Source organism: Neovison vison, chromosome 7 (assembly GCF_020171115.1).
Source record: "Neovison vison isolate M4711 chromosome 7, ASM_NN_V1, whole genome shotgun sequence".
NCBI lineage: Eukaryota > Metazoa > Chordata > Mammalia > Carnivora > Mustelidae > Neogale > Neogale vison.
Window position 1 is genome coordinate 187,179,258 of NC_058097.1, and position 24,275 is coordinate 187,203,532.

General features: G+C 41.3%; 1 protein-coding gene across 1 annotated transcript in view; it reads left to right on the forward strand.

Moving 5' to 3' along the window:
• HSD17B12 (hydroxysteroid 17-beta dehydrogenase 12) overlaps positions 1-22,162 on the forward strand; it is a 160,365-nt gene extending 138,203 nt beyond the window's left edge. The window contains exons 8-11 of the mRNA XM_044259121.1: positions 5,288-5,369; positions 7,448-7,513; positions 20,257-20,406; positions 20,661-22,162. Of these exons, the coding sequence (XP_044115056.1) occupies positions 5,288-5,369; positions 7,448-7,513; positions 20,257-20,406; positions 20,661-20,765 (403 nt within the window). The 3' untranslated portion in view covers positions 20,766-22,162. The remainder of the gene's footprint in view (positions 1-5,287; positions 5,370-7,447; positions 7,514-20,256; positions 20,407-20,660) is intronic.
• The last annotated feature ends 2,113 nt before the right edge of the window (positions 22,163-24,275 follow it).

Below are 24,275 nucleotides of genomic sequence, written 5' to 3' on the forward strand. Positions count from 1 at the left end.
GAAGGAGTGTACATCACTTCTGCCAACAGTTCATTGTCTAGAACTCAGTCACAGGCTACCACTAACTGCACACGAGGCCAGAAATGTTGTTAGCTGTGTGCCCAAGAGGAGAGGAAAAACTCCAAGGTAACCGATCATCTGGAAGCCTTCTTCCTTGTACATATAAGTGATTTTATTATATAGCCTGTCCTTAAATGGCATATTTCCTATGGTTGGTTTCCATAGGAGTCGAATTTCCATTGAGGAAAGCAGAGTCCTTTCTAAAGATCCTTTGTTGTTGTTGTCGTTGCTGCTTTTCCCCTTTCACTGATTCTACCTCTGATGTATGAGATTTTCCAAACCCTCTAGAACGATAGCCTAAAGCCAACTCTCACTAAACAAGTACCTATAATTAAACTAAGGTATTATTACCACAGAAGTAGCAAGTGCATAATTACATTATAGAGGAAACTTGCTCTTTCCACTTCTCTGGAATTATAAACATTGTGTACAGCTGGAGCCAGGAGGTGGTTGCCATAACAACCATGGAAAAGCTAAAAATAGCCCCTTTCATACTGTATTGCTTAAGGTGGAATTATGACATGTTACCGTGTTTTAGGGCAGGCAGTCCTCTTTCATGTGGGAAATGTTTGCAAACTTCCTTCAGCAAAGCACGATTCGTATAATGTATTTGGATTGCCGATTCTAATTATGTGTCTGACCCCTCTGTTCCAGGATTCTTTTCTGACATAGAACTCTGTTTTGATATGTTTCTCAGTCTTCTGGAGAGTCTGCTGGAGAATTGTCTGGACCAATTTCAGTGTTATATTTAAGCTTAAAAAAAAAAAAAAAAAAAAAAAAGTAAGGACCCTCCAGGAGCTCCCTTATGAGCTCCTTGATAAGAAATGGAAATAGGAAGCATCATCATGGAGTCTTTTCTGCACAATCTCCCTTACCTGCCATCAAACTCTGTATACAGTTAGCTGCCCGCATCAGAGTTGACCCTGTGTTCCAGTCCTCCACTGGAGCACTTCTACCTCCCCTTCTCTCTCCCCAGCATCACAGGGCAGTGCCGACCTTCCCGAGGAAGGCGGAGATCAGCGACTTATTCAAAGGAGACCTATCACTTCCTCTGTGACAGTAGTATTTTTACAGAGCTGTGGGCAAGGATACTGCAGCAGTCCGATAGCATGGTGGGGGCATTTATGGGAAAATAAAGGCCTGACAATTTTTTTATCCAGGTGACAATTAAGGAGAGCATTAGGATAGGGTTTCTTTCCACAGGTCTACGGGAATGCTACTAGAGAGCAGAGCTACGAGAAGCTATAAATACCAGATACTGAATTTTATAGGGTTGGATGAGTTTGACCTTTGGCTTGTAAAAGGGCTAGTAATTGAAGAGAATATGTTTCTAGAAAAGGCACTTTCTTATCAGCAGTGGTGTCTTCTGCTTTGTTTTTGCAGCATTTTAGTTCTGGTAGATCCTCGGTAATTTGTACCACTGAGACACCATCGTGTGGCTGTTAGCAAGGAAGCAGTGTGATGAATTAAGAATGTTCTATCACAGAAAATATGACTTGACTTGTTTATTTGTCATAACAGGCTGGGAAGTGTGCCGAAGTAAGAGCAACACGCGTCTTCATTATGGAACTTGGGCACATATTGTTAATGTACCTTCCGATCTTAGAATTGTTCCCCAAGTCCCCAGAAAATGAGAGATTAACTAAGGTTCAGTTTTCTGTTTGTTTTCATGTGCAATTAAGCGCAGCCCATTTTGTCCTCCTGCTTGATATAACAGAGCTGTCGTGAGTCTGGCTCTGCCATGGAAACTGGTTTGACGTCACTAATTCTGCTTAGATGGAGGGATGGAGGATTAGAGACAGACAAAGTAGTTGATTTTAAAGACGAGCCCTTTGTGCCTCGCAGTCCCAAATGTTCACCCCATCCCTGCATGGAGAATAGATACTGTATACAGTACAAGGATTAAGACAGCTCTACCAGCGTGGTGTTTATGATTCACACAAAACTAAGTTGAATATTATTATCCTTGGAGAGAAAGAGCATTCTGTGCTCTTGTGTGTGTGGGTGGGGGAGGAAGGTTTTTGCCAGACAAATTCGTGAGCTGCTTGTTGGCACAGAGTTTTCATGGAAGGGGTGTTTCTCTGCTGTCATTATGATACAATTATAAATGCTATCCTTTTATTTCCTCAGGTCTAGTGCATTCTTGCTTTAGACTTCGTTGGTCTTGGGTCTGTTTAATGTAGTCTAGAGTGCAGATACCTTGTTTGAAAACGTTCTCTCAAATTCTGACTTTTCACGAACAACCAACTCTTAGCTCCCAGGCATTTTAACTGGGGTAGAGTATTTGAGAAACGAAGATCTTAGTTGCGTCAAGGAGTAAACAATTAAAGGAGCACACGTGCATAATTGTGATGTATTTGATTATTGGTCTATTATTTTTGAAAATGGGAAAAAAGTTTTTATTGTCTTTAAATAAATTTTTTCTGTATTGAAATCATTGCTTTGGTGAGTGAAGTTTAAAGAGTGTGTTTTGTTTTGGTAAGATCAGAATTTCATTTTTAAAATGCATTTGAGGGGCACCTGGGTGGCTCAGTTGGTTAAGCAACTGCCTTTGGCTCAGGTCATGATCCTGGAGACCAGGAATCGAGTTCCGCATCAGGCTCCCAGCTCCACGGGAAGTCTGCTTCTCCCTCTGACCCTCTCCCCTCTCGTGCTCTCTCTCACCTGCTCTCTCTCAAATAAATAAATAAAATCTTTAAAAAAATGCATTTGATAACGTTAAACTTTAATTTTGGAAGACTTGTAAATTGCATTTCATGTGTGAGGAATGAAATTAAAAATTGCATTTCATTTCAAAATTAAGATTTTTGTTCAAGGGCACATGTAACTGCCCACCAATCTGAGTATAATGGAGCACACGATCCAGCTGACAAAACCAGCCGCGCTGTACCCCAGCTTCCGTGAAGAACACGATCATCTAGAACTCCTCTAAACTAGCTTTTCTTCTTCATTTGCTCCAAACGATTGAGGCCATGGCAATTCCTGGTTACACCGGAAGAGGTTAAAATAAAATGCTAACCTAAAGTCACAGGAGTGCTTAAGGCTTAGACAGGGGTACAGCTTGTCAGGATTTAAGGTGACTTCTCAGAAAGCATTCTGTGTTGCGGAAGACACCATAGCTCTCTCCTCTTTCCTGTGATTGAGGTCTGCTCTGAGCTTAAAAGTGACACCTTGTAATAGATCATAAATACGCTTCTCTCTCTTTGTCTTTTACAGGTTTGTTGAGATACATTTTACATATCATACAATCCATCCATTAAAGTGTACAATTTGGTGGTTTCTAGCATGTTCACAAAGCTGTGCAACCATCCCCACAATCTAATTTGAGAACGTTTTCAACACCCTAAGAAGATAGGGATATTTTAAACATCGTTAATTAGTATTCTCTTAAAGGTCTCCAGTAACAAAAGTTGCCTTTTAGTCCACTTTGATCAGAGGAGATTCTCACAAATAGATAAAATCAAAATCTTAAATACTTATTCCTAATTACTAGTTTTTGCCTTAGAGTGATTGGGTTCTAACTCTTGATAGGCACTCTTACTCCCTTCCAGTATTTAAAAACAAAAGGCTTTTGGGGCACCTGGGTGGCTCAGTCGGTTAAGCCTCTGCTTTCAGCTCAGGCCATGATCTCAGAGTCCTAGGATCAAGCCCCACATCGGGCTCTCTGCTCAGCAGGGAGCCTGCTTCCCCTTTTCTCTCTGCCTGCCGCTCTGCCTGCTTGTGGTCTCTCTCTCTGTCAAATAAATAAATAAAATCTTAAAAAAAAAAAAAGACTTTTTTGGTCTCTGAGATACAAACAAAACATGCAAGAATCATATATCAGTGCATAGACTAAATATTTCCAACTTTCTTTAAAACCTCAATATAATACTTTTAAATTTGACATTTGATTTCAGTGACCAAAATATGAGTGGATTTCACTGTTTAGGAACATGTGTATTACTAGTAAAGACTTGGGTTCAAAAATGAAAACACAAGATGACAACTTGTTTTCAGGGACACAGTAAGCGAAGAGTCCAGACTTCCGTTTGATGGTTGAAGTGGCATCTCGCCTAGGGGCTGGCAGATGGACTCGGTGATTTTTGGGGATTATTTCTTTTCAGATTTATGTCTAAAATAACGTAGATTCCATTTAATCATGTTTCTTTTATTATTTTGCATATTTTATTATTTTGCATGGGTCTATAGAGTTCTTTTTTTAAAAGTGCTGAAAAAAATAGGTCTTGGGGGAGGTAAATTCGGAAGAACAGGGGAAGCTGAGTGGAAGGAAAGGAGCCTCACCTGGAGGACAGGAGGTGGATAGGGTTTGCTTGAAGTAGATGAAGGGGACTGACACCCCACCCACTACCCTGAGAAGAATGGATTTGTTGGGGGAAGAGTGGCTCTTAATTCTGTTGAAAATTCCTAAAGCCCTACTTCCAAACTTTACCCAAACTGGATGTACTTGCTGGCCACTAGTGTATTTACAGCATTGCTTTCCTTCAATTATTGTTCATTTATTAGTAAAATAAGTAAATCCTAGTAACTTTCTGACTTGGACCTTTCAGTAGTCTCTAGAAGTTACAGTAGAAATTGAGCTTTGCCTTTGGGCAAAGAATATGGTTTGATCTCCTATAGAGTTGCATAATTTTATAGTCAACTCTTTGTTTTGTAACTGAGTAGCAACAGCCTGGAGGAAGAAGCAGGGCAGAACATAACCATTCGCTTATCACTGGGAGGTTTTATTAAGCACCTGTTACATGCTCAGGACTGTGCAGGGATGTTGGAGGAAATGTGTAAGGTAAGGGCTGTGATGTGTAGAAACTTAGGGTTTTGTCGAGGGAGAAAAGCATTTATACATATGCGATGATTAAATACTACAGCAAGGTAGTTTGTGCTAGCAGGCCAGGATTATGAGAGTGTTTCTAAGAGCAAGGATTCTTGGTGATGTGGCCAGAGAAGACCTCTGACAGGAGAGATCAACCGGAGGAGATTGTCGCTCTGATCTGGTCATGCCCCGGATTACTAAAGCAGAAATGAGCTAATCGCAGACAAGAGCTATTTTTAGTTGATTAAGTTATGCCTCATTCACTGACCAAGGATATCATGTGCTATGAAAGGCAAGGAGAGATGTCTGTTAGAAAAACAGTTATATTCTGTTTAAAGTAATTCTATGTCACGAACTGTAATTTACAAGCCATTGTGTCTGTGATTTCATTCTGTTTACTTGGTGCATTTTCCTTTTCAGATCTAAAGGGGCAATTCTGAACATCTCCTCTGCCAGTGGCATAGCCCCAGTTCCACTGTTGGCCATCTACTCTGCAACCAAGGTGAACAATTTTTTAGTCAATCATGTCAGGCTAAGAATGATGAGAAATAACTATCGAGGCTTCTTGGAGTTCTCTTCTTCGCTGTTTTCAAATGGACTGGGAAGGAAAGGAATGAGGCACTAAGAGCTCAGATTCACAGATGCTTTATTCTCCTGGCAGTCAGCTAGTTTTAAAACCGATACAGGCGTACCTCTGAGTTACCAGAGACTTGGTTCCAGACCCTCACAATAGCGTGAATATCACAGTAAAGCAAGGCCAATGAGTGGTTTGTTTTCCCAGTGTATATAAAAGTTACGTTTACACTAGGGTCTGTGTGGAAAAAAAAAAGTTATGTTTACACTACACTGTAGTCTATTAAGTGTGCAATAGCATTATGTGTGCAATAGCATTATGTGTGCAATAGCATTATGTCTCAAAAAGCAATGTACCTATTTTAATTAAAAAATACTTTATTGCTAAAATATTCTGTCCTCTGAGTCCTCAACATGTGGTAATCACTGAACACAGATCCCCATAACAAATATAATAATAACAAAAAACTTGAAATATTACGAGAATTGCCAAAATATAATGCAGGGACAAGAAGTGAGCATATGCTGTTGGAAAAATGGTGTCAATAGACTTGCCTGATGCAGGGTTGCCACAAACCTTCCACTTTGTAAGAACACAGTCTGTGTGATGTGCAGTAAGGCGAAATACAAGGAAACAAGGTATGCCTGATTTTGTGCTTTCCATGGAGAGCTGGCCTAGGCCAGTCAGCTCTGTTGATCAGAACATGTTGATGATGGTGGATTTGGCTCATGAATGAGTCAGCTTCCTCATCCAGCAAAAGTTTGAACTCCGCAGAGCTAAGTGAAAGAATTTGCCACAAGTCAGGATATAAATATACATAGTAGGTACAAGACAGCCCGGATCAGAGTGTGAGTATTTTACATTATTCAGAATTCATAGGTATTTATTGTCACTTCTGGAGTGAGACAAGGATTTTCTAGAACTCTCTGTAAGATGTCATAATTCTATACAATATCACCACTCACCTCTTCACATTACTAGGAGGAAAAATAATTTAGAATTCATTTCCGGCTGCCTACAGGTCCACGGTGTCTTCTTACCTGTTGCTGAGGCATACGACACATCTCTGAAATGAAAGTGACCATTGAGATGCTGAAATTAAACAAGCTTTTAGGGGAAAATGAGCAAAGTATAGTAAGAACTTGCGATATGTCAGAGAAGGAAAAGAGCAAAATGTTTGCCTTCTTTTTCCCTTGGCTCCGTATCCACCGGAAAAACGTGAACAGTGACTACTGTTTTGAAAAAGCAAGGCACCACGCCCCCTCCTGCCATCTTCTTGCTTTCTGTATCTCTGAAATATACAGAAGGTGGGTTTAAGATGAACACCATGTTTCTTGAAGTGATTTTTGGACCCAAGCTTCTCACCCTGTTATGCTCTGTGGGCACAAGACTATGATTAATTGGGACCCCAGCAGAGTCATTACTGATACATTATTTTAAGCCTGAGGTGGAGTCCATATTTGAAAAATGGGACATTATATTTTACAAATAGATTTAAAAGTGTACTATCAGAAGAAGATGGGCTGTCACATTCATCCCTACACTTCTTGGATCTTTCCATCCCCAAGGACCAAGAGGATGCTTGCTCTTTTCTTTACTGACAACAAAATCCCTATAGAGGAGAGTTGAACAGAATTCATATTGTGTTTCCGTTCGAATGGCAAGTGGGGAGGAGGAACCGGAGCCTTTGTTATATAATAAAACATTTCTTCTTGGAAAGTAATTTTCTGAAAAAAATGAAAGATAAGACCCTTTGCTGGTTAAGTCAAGATTTGATCTGGAGATTATATTTGGTAAGAGAATACTTAATTTAGTGGCAGATAAAAACAACTTAAGGTTTTGAGGATTTTTTGTTTTTTTTTTAAGGTCTCTTCTGCATTGGAAATAAGAAGAATGATTAGGAACTCAGTGTTAAATGGTTAGTTTGTTATTTGTGTTGCCATGACTACTGATCAGGCCAATTGATGCAATGTATGTGTTTCCTTCTCACTTCTACCCCATCCCAGGCTTTTGTGGATTTCTTCTCTCAGTGCCTCCATGAGGAATATAAGAGCAAGGGTATCTTTGTGCAGGTGAGTGGGGTTTGTCTCAGTTGCCTATCCCTGTTTTTGTGTGGTTTCCACAGCAACTGTTGCCGTCTTGGCAACGAAAGAAAATCACATTCCTAAAGAAGTGAGTGTGACGTTAGCACACCATTAAAGACATGATCTCTTTTTCTTTTATGCACTTAAGTCTAGATTTTAAAAAATTATCCCCTAGAATTCTGAAGTAGGGATACTTAAAGTAGGACCAAGTGCACGGGTTTATTTCTTAGCAGTTTTATTTTGAGAAATTTGGGACTGTCAGTATCTCTTAGCTGCCAGGTGTGAAAGGTGTGCTGTGACTCCATTCCCAAAGCCGCAGGATAAGCCTCGCAGGGGCAGGCGGAGGGCTGCGTAAAGCCCTCTCTTTCCAGAGCAAAGCTATGACTCTGGGGTGCTTGCGAGTTTTCTTTTCTTTTCTTTTTTTTTAATTGTGGTAAAAATACCTAACAGAAAACACCACTTAAATCACTTTTCGATACTGAGTTCAGTGGCATTAAGGACATTCACACTGTTGTGTTACCATCAGTACCGTCCCTCTCCAGAACTTTCTCATCTTCCCAAACTGAAACACTGTGTCTATTACAGTAACTCCTCACTTCCTCCTCTCCCAGCCCTGGACACGCTCCATTCTACTTTCTGTGGCTCTGATCCTGGCTACTCGAGGGCCCTCACACGGGTGGAATCCCCAGTCTTGGTCTTTCTGGGGCTGGCTCACTGCACTTCGTGTAGCATCTTCAGGGTTCGCCCCTGTTGTTGGCTGTGTTGCACTTCCCTTTTGCTTGAAGGCTGAATGGAATTCCGTCGTATATACACACCGTGTTGTGTTTCTTCGTTCATCTGCTGTTGGACATTTGGGTTGCTTTCACCTTTTGGCTGCTGTGAATAGCGTTGCTATGAACATGAGGTGTACACCTATCTTTTTGAGACTTTGCTTTCAATTCTTTTGGACAGGTGCCCAGAAGTGGAGTTGCTGGATCAGGTGGCAATTATTTACGTGTGTGTGTGTGTGTGTATCTTTTCTTTGAACTGCCTTACCTTTTCTTTAGAAGCTTACCTATTTTGATTTTCACAACATATCAGGATTCCAACTTTTCCATATCCTTACCAATACTTATTATTTTGTTGTGTTTTTGTTTTTAAATAAAACAAATAGCTGTCCTAATGGGTAGGAGGTGGCCTGTCATTGTGGTTTTGATTTGCGTCTCCCTCATTCGTGATGCTAAACACCTTTTCGGTGCCCTTTCAGCTGGTTATTGGTCATTTGTATCTTCTTTGGAGAAATGTCAGTTCAGATTCGTTGCCCTTTTTTACTTGGGTCGTTAGCTCTTTATTGTTGAATTGTGGGAGTTCTTTATATATTCTGGATATTAACCCTTTATCAGATATATGATTTGCAAATATTTTCTCCTGCTCTGTGGGTTGCCTTTTCATTCTGTGGTTGTACCCTTGGATGAACAGAAGTTTTTAATTTGAATGTAGTCAGTTTCCTTTCGTTGCCTGTGCTTTTGGTGTCCTATGCAGCAGATCGTTGCCTAATCGAATGTTGTGAAGCTCTCTCCGTTTTCTTTCAAGGGTTTTATGGTTTTCTTTTACATTTAGGCCTTTGATCCATTTTGATTTAATCTTTGTAGAGACCTTTGCTTTTATTATGTAGCTAACAGACACAATGCTGTGAAAGTATAATACCAAATATGAGAGGGAGCAAATGTAGGGGGTTTTATGACTGTCTGTCTCAAAGCAGCTCTCCTTGTTCAACACAAAGAAATAATGGCTCACGGTGTTTCCCTGCTTAGGCACATTTTTAATAGTATCTTAGGGGAAGTTGCAATGCACATCCCTTTCGTACTCCCACCCACGACCTGCCCCCACTTCTCTACACACCCCATTGTTCATCATGGCTCTCATTATTGCGAGCCTCATATTTCGGTTTTTGTGCCCTGAAGCCCCAGATGATCAGTCATCGTAATAGCTAATGTTTGAAGTGTTACTTTCCATGCACAGGGCTAAGTACTTTATATGTATCCATTTATTTCATTTTTATCTCGTAATGACCATAAGGTGGTGCGATTATCATCTTCTATAAATTTATGGAAATCAGGGTTAGAGAGGTTAAGCCACTTGTCCATGTTGAACCAGGCCTCAAATCCAAGGCCATTTGACACCAAAGCCTTTGTTTTTAATCACTGGGCTCCTAACTTGAGGCCTTTAGGGCAGCATTGAACACATTGCAGCCATCTGTGCTTGGGCAGTTACGGACTCAGTTCCATTTCCTCCCTTATATCCTTGGATGGTCAAGGTGGCTCAAAGTGGTGTCTGGATCTAGCTTCCAAGCCATTATATCCTATGGGTGGAGACCACAGCTAAGTCACCCACAGTGAGATGGCGTGGTAGGTAAGGGAAGAGTAGGGTCAATGTGTCCTCATCTTCCAGGGCCACCTAGACTCTGCTTCCTGAGGTCTCGCCCCTGCGGTCCTTAAGTATCATAGCCCTTTGACGTTCTTCTGATTTGCAGCCTCCCATTAATACGCAGCATACATGGCGGGGAGGAAGACAGGTTTTCGAGAACCCTGAATTTTACACTGAACTACCACACTCCCCCTTCTTCCCCTGACCCTGTCATTTCAGTGCAAGTAGCTGAAGTCTGCCGTGTGGAACGTGGTGTATTTCAGTGACAAGGAGCTGATAAAGCACACGTGGAATGTAGGGTATCACGTGCCACACAGTGTCGTGCCATTTCCTCATTCTGAGGAATCTGTTGTAATCAAGTTATTAATTTCATAATTTTTAAACACCTGCTGAGACTCAGTAGGATCTCACCGATCCGTCAGCGGGTGGCCTTGAGGCAGCATGGCCAGAAGCTGCCAGTGGCTGAATGACAAAAGGGAGTATTACACTCTGTGAGCGCAGACGAGCGATTTCTGAAATTCTCTGAATAGATGAGACTGTTTCCTCCCTCATTCCCACAGCTCGTTTCCCTCAAAGATCTTTTCTTCATATTCTCTGCCTATTAGCCTGGCGTGATTAGAAGCTACTCCAAAAACAGTAACAGTTTGTTTTTTGAAATGTGTAACTTTGATAAACTTGTTTTTCCCCAATAATGAATTCTCAATTATGTCATTTCATTGATCATTGTCTTCCTTCAGAATGCATTCATTTGAGGTTTAAATGTAGCGTGAATTTGGCAAAAAAGAAATAAAAGCTCACATGTTTGGGAAGGAAAGTACAGCTGTCGTTTCTGTGTGAACGTACCAGAATGCTGAAGTAGAATAGAATGTCATACTAGTTCTGACCAAAGGGACAGAAATAGCTGGTCCAAATAAAGCTCAGAGTTAAAAATTATTGGTTTTTCTTTGATGGTGGTTTATGTCTGCCTGTTTTTTGGACCGGGAGTTATTTACTGGCAATTTTTTTTTTTCCCACTCCACCCCACATACTGTTTCCCGGATGGTCTTGCTAGAATCCAAGTCAGGTAAAATGGCTTTCCTGCCTAGTCCTCCAGCGGCTGCCTGCGGGGTTTGAGATTGAATTCTGACTCCACAAGGCCATCGCCTCTCTTGCCACTCATCATCCCTCCCTGCTCCGGCCGGAGTGGGCCTGTGGTGTCCAACACATACTCCGCTCTCGGCGGACTGGCTCCTCGGCTTGCGCGCCTTTCTCCTCTTCCCCCACTCCCCGTCTCCCCACTCCGTTCACGCTGGAGCCGATGGCCCCTGTCCGTCTTTCAAGGCTCGGGCCACACTTCACCTGCCCTGGGAAACCAAATCTCAGCTGCATGATATGATTTTCCTTCTGCTCTCCTTGTTCTGCTTACGACCTCGGCCCGATACTCTCTGTCTTCCCTGTTCCCCCACTTCAATATATCCTTGAGATCTGGATTTTTTTATTTTTTTAATCTTGTTTGTGTCTGTGGTTGCTAGTGGCACATGTAATTTGGGGCACACTAGGGACCTGCCTATTGCTTGGTATCAGGGAAGACTCTGGTTATGCATGGCCGTGCTTTGCGGTACACAGACATTCATTTTAAAGGCCCTTTGAGCTTCTTCTCTTGCTCCCATAGGCTCTGGTCTTGAATTTTCAACCTCTGTATCTAGAGGGCTTCCAGGCTAACGCTGTGTTGCCACATTTCAGTTTCTTCTAATCCTTGGAAGGAAAGCTATCATTTTTAGGTCTTCCTCCATGTGAAGGTATATCAGATTGCTCTTTGGGGAGAGAAAGAGAGTATGTTTTTCTGAATTTAGGTTGTTTTATATTAATTTCTTCTTAATATTTTTCCTTTGCTTTTCCCTTTCCATCTTTCCCTCAACTTCTTTCCCATAATTTTGTGAGGATATTTAAATTTTCCTTCCTGGATTCAGATCTGTCATGAAATAAGCATTTTGTGGAAATGCAAACGAACAGTGGAGATAGCAAATGAAAAAAAGGTGAATTTTGGACCTGATCAATTCTGTCCATTATGTTTGAATTGAGAGTAAGAAGTTCTTTCTTGAGTAAGCCTTATCAAAAGTGTGCTGTTGGTATGTTGGTGAGGACTCTATGTTCTCATTCCTGCCTTATAATTAAAGCCTAGTCAGAATTATGCTTAACACTTTCAAAAGGCAAAATCACAAGTGATCCGATTGGCTAGTGGGCTAGTGGGTGGCCCTCTTCCGGGCTCCGTCTGTCTGCCAGGTACCAACTAGCCATGAATGAATGTGTAAGGAGCTAAGACTAAGCCAACTTCCTGAATCCTACTTCTTGAACGCTTACTCTGTGAAACCTTCACAAGCTGCCTTGTTTTTTAAAAATGTCTTATTTGGAAATAATTTCAAATCTATAGAAAAGCTGTAAGAATAAGAATAATACAAAGAACTTTCTAGACCCCTCTACCCGGACTCACTTAATGTTACGTAACTTACTCCATTTGCTTTATTACTGAAAGGTAAGTTGCATACGTCATGGTTCTTTACCTCTAAATACTTCGGTGTGCACTGCCAAAGAATAAGGATATTCTCTTATATAACCACAACACACTTATCAACTTCAGAGTTAACACTGACATCATATTTTCATCTAATTTACCATCTGTGTTCTAGTTCTTGACTCCATAATATTCCTTATGGCATTTTTTATCCTCCAGTTAAGAATTCAGCCTAGGATCGGGTACTCCATAGTTGTCCCGTCCCTTTAGTTTCCTTTAATCTGGAATAAATCCACAGCTTTTTATTGTTTTTATGACATTGACGTTTTTAAAGAGCAGAGTACGCGTCCTGCTCCTTTTGATTGAACACTGCTTATTTGGGGTTTATCTGATGCTTCCTCATAGTTAATATCACGTTATGCTTTTCTGGCCAAAATGGCACGCGTGGTTTTATATCTTCCTTGGGACATGGTATCCGGAGACACACGATAGCCCTCTGCCCTTCGTTGCTGCTGTTGATTTGGTTGCTTCACTCAAGGTGCCCCCCAGTTTCTCTGCTGTAGAGTTACTGTCTTTTCCCCTTGCACTGCTAAGCAGTCTGTGGGAAGGCACTATGAGACCAGGCAGATATCCTGTCTCCCTGTCAGTTTAGTGTTCCCTAGGTTTAGCATCCTCTGATGATTCCTCACCAACCTGCCTTAGGAAGAGGTTTTTGATGATACAGAATTCATGAAGCCCTGCTTCATGAGTGGGTAGTTGGTCAGTTCTGTGCAAGAAGTCTCGGCTTCCTCAATCCAGACCATGGTTTTATGCAGACCGCATTTATCACTGGTATGCTTGGGGGCCGTGAGGAAGGGACACTGGGCTTGGCGTCAGCAAACCAAGGTTTTACTTCTGATATCACCAGTCGGTGTTCATCTGACCTACAGAAAGCCGCTTCCTTACTTTGAGCCCCAGTCTCCCCTTTTGGCAAGTGGGGACAAATAATGGGGCAGGTGTAAGAATGCCAGAAATGGAATTGATATCCAAGTGTGAAGAAGAGAGGAAAGAAACTTACATTTTTTGAATATGTACAATATGCTCCCTGTTTTCCACTATTTTGTTATATTTCTTGAGATAGATAGACCTCAACCTAGTTCCATTTTACAGCTGGAAAACGAGGCAATAGGAGTTGGGTCACTTGTTTAAGGTCCTTCTAGTGTGTCAGACCACAAATGCCTGCTACTTGCCAGGGCCTTGGGCAGGCAGGGAGGTAACGAAGTGAATAAGACACCATCCTTGTCCTCAAGGCACACAAAGAAAGAAAAGACAGGTATTTAAACACATTAGAAAGATAGTAAGTCCAAAACTAGAGGTATATATCGTGAGCCGCACTTCTTCGATGTAGACAAATTTAGAGGGTACCTGGTAGTCTGTACCTGGGGATACAATGGCAAAAAGACGGAGAGAGATGGATGTGGTAGACACTTATGTTTAGTTGGGAGACAGACAGTAAACAGGTAAACAGATACATGAATTCTCATTCACGACAGTATCCAGTGAGAGGGCTATGGAGAAATTAGAGGAGGTTGATGTGTTCACGAATGTGAGGAAGTGTGGGGAACTTGCCCATCTCTGGATTTGTAACCTGGGTTTGAATAACTCCAAAGTCTGTGTTCTTTCTGTTTCTCATGGGGGTGTTTCTCTGCACCATATAGTTTTCTTCCTTGGAGCTGGGAAACCAAGTCTCTGGAAATGCTATCAACAAGGAGATCATTTGCTAACTGAAACCATCCTTTAGGGTTTCGTTTGTCTGACTCTTTCGTTTGTCTGACCTCTTTACCAGAGGACAGACGAGGACACAGGTCAAGACCATGAAACCCAGAGAAGGTGGTTGTGGTTTCACTTGACCTGAAACTGAAATGGGTTTTCTCATTTTTAGCATGAGATTGCAGAAGAATACTCTGTTTAGGTGTGAACTGACTGTAATGGGGACATTCACTGGGCCCCCTTAAGTTACCACCTTCCAGTTTTTTGGTCCTCTTGGGTAATGAGAGTTGGTGGTTTCGTTAATTCATCTAAATGTAGTTTTTAATCAGAATAAATTTAGAAAATAAATAGGACACATTGAGATGAGGGAAAAACAAAATTCAATTTTTTTTAAATGATAGAAGATAGTTCTCTTTTATATTTTGTTAAATATTTTATAGCTTTGAATAATCATGGAGATCTTTGGGGCTTCAAAGACCTAGGAAGCTAAATACTGAGAAGCGGCTATCAGGATTGAAAACCAAATTCTTCATCCATTCTTCTTGTTAATTGCCAAAGCCAATAAAAGAAGGCAATGGACTGTGTCTTTCTCTGCTAGTGCAGATGGAATCTAAGTAGAACTATAAAGCAATATAATTCTCCCGAGAAATAATCGTATCTGCACCATAACTGCTCCAACTTTGAGAACTGGCTTAAGAATTGTAACTTTAGTCCCGTTGGAGGTCATCAGACTCTGATCCCTTCCAGCCACGTGAATCTCCATGTTTGTCATTGGTAACATCCACTTTGCTTGGCTCTTTACAACAGTGGTGCATCACAAGAAATAAAACCTTAAGAGGTAATAATTATAAGGTGTCGGAGTAAGTCCAGAAAGATCTAACAGGTGGTTACCTCAGGAGTCACTCTATAAATACGGCGTTCTTCCACTTTTTACAAGATATAAAAATTCAGCCAAGTTTTTCTTTCTAAATTTATTCCGGAAAATATAAACATTATAAACCTTAGAAAAGACCAGAGTTCAAACCCCACACACTTTCACTGACAGTATTTTATTTAATCCTCATAATAGTAAAGTAAGAAGGATGCTATATCCCCCAACTGCAGAGTGAAAAACTTAAAGCTCAGTATTTTGGTCAAGATCAGACAACTAGTAAGTGGTCAAGTCCGCCTGATTTCAAAACTGACATTCCCCCACCTCATACCCTACTACCTCTTTCTCTCATACCCCAAATTCAGTGCATTGGGAAATCCTGTTGACTTCAGTATCCTTTAAACATAATCCACTATCTGACCACTTCCTGGGACTACCACTGCTACCGCTAATTTAAGCCATCGTGATTGTGTGCTCTGAATATTTTGCTGTACCTTCCTACCCAGCCTCCCCTCCTCCCATCCTTGCCTATAGTCCACACAGTCTGCTCCCAACAGTCGGAGTGATCTCTTTAAAGCTAAATCCAGGTCATTTCACTTTTCCTCTCAAAAATTCTCCTGTGCCCTTTAATTTCTTTCAGAGTAAAATCATGAGTTCTTATGACCTACTATGTTCTGATGTCAAACATCCCACATTTTCTCATCCCCTGCTATTTTTCTGGCCTCCTTGCAGTTCCTCAAACATTTCAAACGCATGTCTGCCTCAGGACCTTTGCACTTCTGTTCTTTCATTGAAAAGGATCTTTACCAAGATAGACTTTTTGCTAGCTCTCTCCCCTCACTGAAATCTTTGCTTATATGTCACCACATCAGAGAGGCCTTTCTGGGTCACCTGCAGGAACAGCGTCTGTCACCTCTGTCCTTACTCTGTCCTTATTTTTCTTTTTTCCTTTTTATCATCACCTCCCAATGTAGTATCATTTTTTACTACTTGTTTATAGTCTTTGTGTCCCACCCCCGCCCCAGATTTAAGCTGTATAAGATTAGGGACTTTGCTTTTGTTCACAAATGTAGTCCACTGCTGACAACAGTGTCCTAGTAGGTGCTCAGGAAATGTTTGTTGTTAAGTAAATGTTTTTTTCATGCTTTACACAAGGAGAGGTTCTCTAAACGATGCCTCTGCAGAGCCACAGCCTCTGCCTGAAGAATGTGTGCTGGTCACACTGGTGAATGTGATGCTCACAAAAGGCAGATCAGACATCGTGTCCAGAATTCTATATTGTGCAAATGGCCTGGAGTCTGGTGTCCTTTGGATCCATGTTTTCCAAAGCCCGGTTGTGAGTTGTTCTGGTCATTTTTAAATTCAAGAAAGCATGTTTATTTAGTACAGGTGACAACATGAGAGATGCTTTACCACCTGAAGTTACAACATTCAGTATCTGATTCTTGAATGCCTGCCATGCAGTATTTTGTGTCCATCTTTTTTTTTTTAAGATTTTATTTATTCATTTGATAGACATCACAAGTAGGCAGAGAGGCAGGCGGGCGGACGGGGGAGCAGGCTCCCTGGTGAGCAGAGAGCCTGATGCGGGGCCTGATCCCAGGACTCTGGGATCATGACCTGAGCCGAAGGCAGAGGCTTTAACCCACTGAGCCACCAGGTGCCCCGTGTTGTCCATCTTTCCAGTATATCGTGATGCTACGTTAAGTAGCCTTCCTACTCTGAGTCAGGCCCCGAAATTGTTTTGTAAGGACCAGATTACTTAAGCAAGCTACTCAAGTAGGGGAGGAAAAAAAGATGCACGTTATTTCCAGGGATTGTTGTTTAAAAAACACACTGGGGTGCACCTGGGTGGCAGCTCACGTAGTGATCCCAGGGTCCTGGGATCAAGACTCCCCCCGCAAACCCCCCACCTCCGCCCAACTGCCAATCAGGCTCCCTGCTTGGCCGGGAGCCTGCTTCTCCCTCTCCCTCTGCAGTTCCCGATGCCTAGGTGCTCACTCTCTCTCAAATAAATAAAATATTTTTTAAAAAAATAAAATTAAAAAAGCAAGCTGAATAAGGACAAAACAACAGCTTTACTTTCTGGCCTAATTATTTTCACATTGGAATTCCAAACTGGAAGACCAGGGCACTTGGCTGCACCTGTAGTTGTGAAGGTCCAGGTTGTTTCCAGGCGGGAATCTTTATAATGGCAAAGTTTTGATCTTAAGCAACTTATAAAATTTGTTCTGCCCAAAATACTTCCTGTAGAAGGGTGACTATATTCCCAACCTGTTCACTGTAATATTTCCATGAGTAGGGAGGAAAATGGATTAATTTAGTTCTTGTTTACTGTGTTTTTGGTGACTTCTTTAAGGATGTACCTAGATGACACTCTGGGGTATTTCTTTACTTTGACACATACCTTAAAATACTCCTTTTTAAATTCTTGGCAAGTAGCTAGACCTGTAAGTTCGTCTTAGCTTCGATAGGTGACCTTACTTAAGCTTCAGAATAATATCTAAAATTTTACACCATATTATATTGTGAACTTCCTGGTATCATTAATTTTCCAGACCACAGCAGTGGAAGGGGGCCCCGATGCAATTCTTCAGTGCCATACACACTGAGGAGTTCTGTTACCAAGTCACGCAGCAGATCTGTGCGTCCCTCCTGTGTGCTAGGGGCTTCTCTGAGCTTTGGCCATATGATGGTGAATAAGAGCATGGCTGCATATAGAGCTGATTCTCTAGAAATCACTACTGTCCAGTGATTGGGTTTAGTTTTCTGTTCCATTTAGCTTTCATCCTGCCGCTGCTCCACGCATTTCTTTTTTTTCTTTTTGAGATTTTATTTATTTATTTGGCAGAGATCACAAGTAGGCAGAGAGGCAGGCAGAGGAGAGGAAGGAAGCAGGCTCCCCGCTGAGCCGAGAGCTCAATGCGGGGCTCGATCCCAGGACCCTGAGATCATGACCTGAGCCGAAGGCAGATGCTTAACCCACTGAGCCACCCAGGTGCCCCGTGCTCCACACATTTCTGACACCTGAACCATACTGAACAGCTTTGCAGTTGCCTGAGAACCTTGTGCTCTCTCTCTTTTTCTTTGCTCCCACTGTTCTCATTACCCAAAATGTTCTTCCTTTGTTTGTTTACCTGGCAAAGTCCTCCACTTTATTTAAGACTTCGCTCTAAAGTATTTCATCTTTGAATCCTTTGCATCCTCTGCTAGACCACATTAACTGCCTTGATTTTAAGCCATTGGCGGAAATAAAAAACCTTTCCAGAACAGAATTTAAGTTTCTTCATTGGAAAAACATAGCTCGACTTGGGATTCCTAGGCATGTGTCTCTTGCCTCCACTTCCGGAGCTAGGAGGTTCCCCAGGCTCTCTGGCTGGTTTAGCTGAATGGTGAGTGAACTTATTGCACCATCAAGTGGTTCATCCGGGCAGTGCCACTTAATTCTTCTGCAGGATGCTAATAGTCCAACTTATGCCGTGTATCTACAGAGAGAGGGAGGGTGCTAATATCAAGATGTAATTGGAAGGTATAATTATCAGACCATCTTCATCCTGAGACACTCAGAACTTTACAGAACCCTCAGTGGCTCGTGATCCATAGATGGAAATGGGGTTTTAAATCTTCACTTTTTTATAACCGGGAAACCTGAAACAGAGATGTGACACGGCTTGCTTGTGTTCCTTCATTATTTAAGATGGTGCATAGGCACATGCTTTCTTTTGTGTTTTGTTTGCCACTCAGCTTGGCAAACGGTTTTCTTTCCTCACCCATTGTTAGAGCCTCATTGAACTCTTCATGTCATACTGTATCCTGGCCACATGGCTTTAAAATTAAAGACCTTTTTGACAAAGTATTTTTGCTCAGTTAAGTGGGGGGTTGCATGGATAGGCGTAAATTCTCAAAAACCAAGAGTCACCTAATCAAAGGTAGCCCAGATATTGAGGTACTTGGGGGACATTAATTAACTTAGTGTGGGTTTGTGGCTGCCGGCACATAATAGAAAGATGGAGAAGGACCGTGTTTAGGCCCTTGGGCTCTTGGTTCTTACCAGGCAGGCTGGACTTTCAGCTCCCATGTTAATGAGGGTGGAATATATTCCTTGACTCATACTTGGAGTGGGAAAAATTCAAAAACCTAAAAGCAAAAACCCCAAAGAGACATGGGAACATTCCTTCCAGCTCTCAGCAGGAAGGAAACACCTGCTCTGGAACATATCTCGATTTTATTTCTACCTCTAGTGAAATTTTTTATTTTGACCACCAGGTATTAGATCCTCCTCTTTAAAAGAAACATCACTGTCCTCAATACCCTTTCCTCTCCTGCACACGTGGGAAACAGAATACATTCACTCTTTGATGAATGATCGCCCAACTTACTTCAAACTGCAGAAGGAACCTCTTATGTCATGAGTCCAGGACCTGTTGGAGTAGGGTCTCCTTGTGTTCTATGTTGAATCCTATCCAAATGTGTCAAGCCTGAGCACTAAAGAACTTGACGCTTGTTAAGTCCTTCTGACAGGTCATGTTCAAATCTGTCCTCCCACGCCACTCCCCTCAAGGGTCTCTCGGTTACTCAGGCTGTTTCCATGTGGTTTTAGGGACTCCCCCCCCAACAAGAAAGAAAGAAAGAAAGAAAAAGGTGTGCTGGGGGAAGATCCTATCCTATCAGCGGCAAAGTTTATAAGACTCAGACACAATGGTAAGAAACTCGGAAAGGAAGAGTAGTAGCTAGATTCTGAGAAGGGAAATGCTTATTTTTTAGAGGCACCAAAGCTGTTAGAACTATCTTAAGGAACCACAAATTAGAAGGAAAATGAGCATTATCTCTTTGGGAGGATAAAATGTCAAAAACCTTCGTGGTGGTTTTGTAACAATATTCAGTTTAGTCGAGAGTGGAAAGAGTATCCTTTCCAGAACCACCGCTCTCCAGGTTTGTTTAAGTGCCTTCTTTTTAAAAGGTACAAAAAGGTCTATTTCTGCTTATTTTTAATACTTTCTAAGTCTCAAATTGTTTCGTTGATAGATTGCCGTATTACAGTTGATTTTATGCCGTCATGTACTCTCTCAAGCTGACTTTAGATCTCACCAAAATGTTTCTATGTTTCTGCCACTAAGAGCAATCAAGCAATTCTCAGTTTGTGGTCTAACTAATCAAGAGCATGTTTTTTGTTTGTGTTCTTGTGGTGGTGGTGATGGGGTATTGCCCTTCTAGAGTGTTCTGCCGTACTACGTAGCTACAAAGCTGTCGAAAATCCGAAAGCCAACTCTGGATAAACCGTCTGCGGAGACATATGTGAAGTCTGCGCTGAAAACGGTGGGCCTGCGGTCCCGAACCACCGGATACCCGGTCCATTCTCTTATGGTATGTAGCCTTGCACGTCTCCAATCAGCTCTTTGGTTTGGAGTTTTCTTTCCCGCTAGGTCGCAAAATAGCATGTGGTGTGTTAGCATCTATACATTGTCTAGACTTACTAATGAGGCATCTATGTTTTATTTTAAACACCCAAGAACTTTCAAATTGACCAACAAAACAATAGAGTAAAACATAAGATCGGATGCTCTCAGTTAGCCCGAATTGTAGGCTGTCATGACATATCTCCCCATTTCTCTCCCTAGGACTCAGTAATTTCAGTCATGCCTACCTGGCTATATCTTAAAATCACCATGAATTTGGGCAAGTCCACGCGGGCTCGCTATATGAAGAAAAACAAGAAGAACTAAGCACTGGTAACTCGCTGAGTAGCTTGGCCCAGTGTGCCAGCCTACGTGTGTTTCCGGCAAGGCACCCACCCGTGTCCAGAGTCTGTGGTTGTCGTTTGATCAGTTACTAATAAGGCTAAATGTTGTCATAATTGGGACGAAAGCAGAAGTTGTGTTCAGGAGTTCTGGACATACATTTTGAATACTGCCAGGAGTTATTTTGAAATTTAATGTAAATGCTCCTATCCAATGGACATAGAACTAATAATACTAACAAGAACAGTGTCATGGGAAGAAACATGATTTTGGCAAATCACAGAATGACAGAGCCAGACATAACACTTCAGTGGTTTCCTCTGGCCCGGATGGTGATGGTTCTTGTATATTCTCTGAATTATACTTTAAAAAGTAAGCTCCATTTTTTTTTTTTTAAACACTTGGAGGGAGTGGAGATTAATTGATTCACTTATAGGAGGACACATTGTAATAAGCATTGCTATGAGGTTTTCTAAAAGTATGTCCCAATGTGTATATTTCTGTGGAACTTTTTGTTCTCAAAGGTAGCTAATGATGTAAAAATAATACAGGAAACATGAAGTTCCTTTTGACACAGGGAGCCCACTAATATATGCTTTCCTCTAATACATATTTCTTCTCAGTTTAAATGCGTGTAAATACTGAAAGCTATATGGTATGATTTATAAAGGTAAATGGGCCAAAAAATACATGGAGATGAGCAGTCCCCTATTGTGCCGCTCAAGCCGTGACCCAGGAGAGTGGCCTGCTTGGACCCCAGCCTCTTCTGTCTCTGCACTGCGCCAGCCCTGTTCTCAGGTGTGACCACAAGCTATTCCTTAAAGAGTGATGGTAACAGAGAAGTGACCTTGGACTTTGAAATCGATACCCTGTAGATAGCACTCTGACTAGTTTTAATAAAAGGTGATATAACCACAGTGATGATTGTAAATGTATTTCTTTGGTGCTTGAAATTAAGGCTGTTTTTACACCGGCTTACTATAAATTAAGACTTACTTTTACCCTGCTCCATAATTTGAGGGAAATCACCAAGAGATAATTCAGTATTGTGAAACATGTAACACAGAAGGTAGGTCTTTATGAAAGCTGTGGTTCCTAAGCTCTGAGTTTTAAGCACCAGGAGATTTGTTTAAAAAAAAAAAAAGTAATTGCCGTGTTTAGGTGTTGAGGTGTTTCTACCGTTTAGTTTTGCTAGCTAAGGATGTAAAACAAAAATAGGAAGATCCAAAGTACGGTCTGCTCTTAGCATCATTACATAGGAGAAAAGACATTTTAGCACCCAAAAAGTAAGAACATAATCTCAGAATCATTTAAACTGACTTTTGAAATATGATTTTGAAATTGATTTTGATATGAAAATAAACTTAGTTTTATGAAAAACACATTGCCTTTTTCTTTCTCGTTTTGTTGTTGAAATGGTGAAACCACAGTGACCTGAGCAATACTTTGTTTGCTTTCACACGTGGGCTCGTTGATTATTGTGGGTGGTAGTTTTCAGTGGGTTGGTAGCATGGGGAGGGATCGATGTACAAGCATACAAAGTATGTTCCCTTCCACCCAAGTAAGAAAACAGTTGTATTCTGACCAAATCCTGTAGCAATCTCCAAACTTCTGAGCTCTAGCTTTTACTACTTCAACTTGGGTTGTGTCCTCTTGTATTTGACACCCAAGACTGAAGATAATGGAATGAAACTCTGTTTCTAGACACAGGGAAAAATTCATTGGGAAAAAAAAAAAACAAAAAACAGCGTACTCCAAACTTTCAAAATGTGGAGCACAGTTTTTAGACTTCACTTTATATCAACTTGATGTTATAGTCCTATGTGTGCTAGATAAGGTTGGAACCCAAGAGAGTAGAGTAAAAGAGAGACTGATTCGTGTAGAATCAGCTCATTTCACAACACAGTGAGCTAGATTTTAATTTCTTGTTCTTTCATGGTTTCTGGCAGTAGCATGGGGGGAACACGAGAGGAACCTTCTTACACACGTAATGACATTGCCATTCTGAGTTGTCTTTGTGCCAGTCCCCCATGCACTGGGAGTAAATACAGATGTTATGACTGTTCTCAATTTCCTCAAATGTGGTCCTGCCCTAAATAGATGACTTCCTCTCATTGGATCATTTATTGCATTGAAATACGACAGAACTGAACTTTATATGGGGTGAACATCAGTGGTGACACCAGACAAATGGTGCTGATGCCATGTAGAAGAGATTTATTGTAATACCTTATGAGAATGCAACAAACTTAAGTTGTACTCTAATTTTTTAAACTCTATTGATACCTGAGATTTAGGTGGTCCTGGATTCTGCTGCTTTGAGCTGTAGTTACAGTGTCAGAGGAAATTGTCAAAGCTCTCTATTGAGGGGCGCCTGGGTGGCTCAGTGGGTTAAGCCGCTGCCTTCGGCTCAGGTCATGATCTCAGGGTCTTGGGATCGAGTCCCGCATCGGGCTCTCTGCTCAGCAGGGAGCCTGCTTCCCTCTCTCTCTCTGCCTGCCTCTCTGCTTACTTGTGATTTCTCTCTGTCAAATAAATAAATAAAATCTTAAAAAAAAAAAAAGCTCTCTATTGAATATGTTGGAAACTAATCCAATTAAGAAATGTTTAAGGGCTCACTACTTTGTACTTTGATACGCACCTCATGATGAAAACTATACATGTGGACAGAATTTAAATTCCCTCTTGGAATGTAATTCTTTCTGTAGAGGTTTATGTAGAGATATCTAGAAATCAAACATTGTGTCCAGCATGAACACAAACATATTAAATGAATCCATGTTAACGTGATGATATTACAACTTTGCCCTCTCCTTTTACCTGTATCTGAAAAGCCAGTGAAATGGGTACTACAAATGATAATCCTAAAAGGATATAAGGCAAACTTGTCTTCCTTACTACAAAAGTTTCTAGATATAGCATTGTGTACATTTATTGAGTGCTAACCACATGCTGTTTACTCTTCTGGGAAAGAAGAAGAAACTACAGTGAAAAAAGGGACCAAAGATTTTGCCTCTGTAGAGCTTACATTTGAGATGGGGGAAGGTGAGGCAAGCAAAGGAAGGAGACAGGCTAAAAAAGAAAGAAAGAGTAACAGCATAAGTGCTTTATGCTATGCAGTGAGGGGTGCGGAACGAAGCTAGGTAAGGAGGATGGGGAATCAATGTGTGTAGGGTAAGAGTGGGAGGCTTGTATACTCAGTGGGTGTGGAGAGAGGTTTTGAATTGTCTTGGGGAAGCCTTTCAGCTTTGTGGGAGAAGGCAGACTAGCCTGAGCAAAGAACCCAAGGAGACTGCATGCCTGGTATATTCCAAAATGGCTATGAGTACATACATATTGAAGTACATACTGCATGAAGTCTAAAGATTTCAGAGATCTTGTTTAGTTTAGTTATGACTTTTTAGTATGAAATCACCTTATGTTCTTGGTCATATTTCACTATCTTTGTACTGCCGAATTCAATTTGCTGGTATTTTATTTGGAATTTTTGCATCT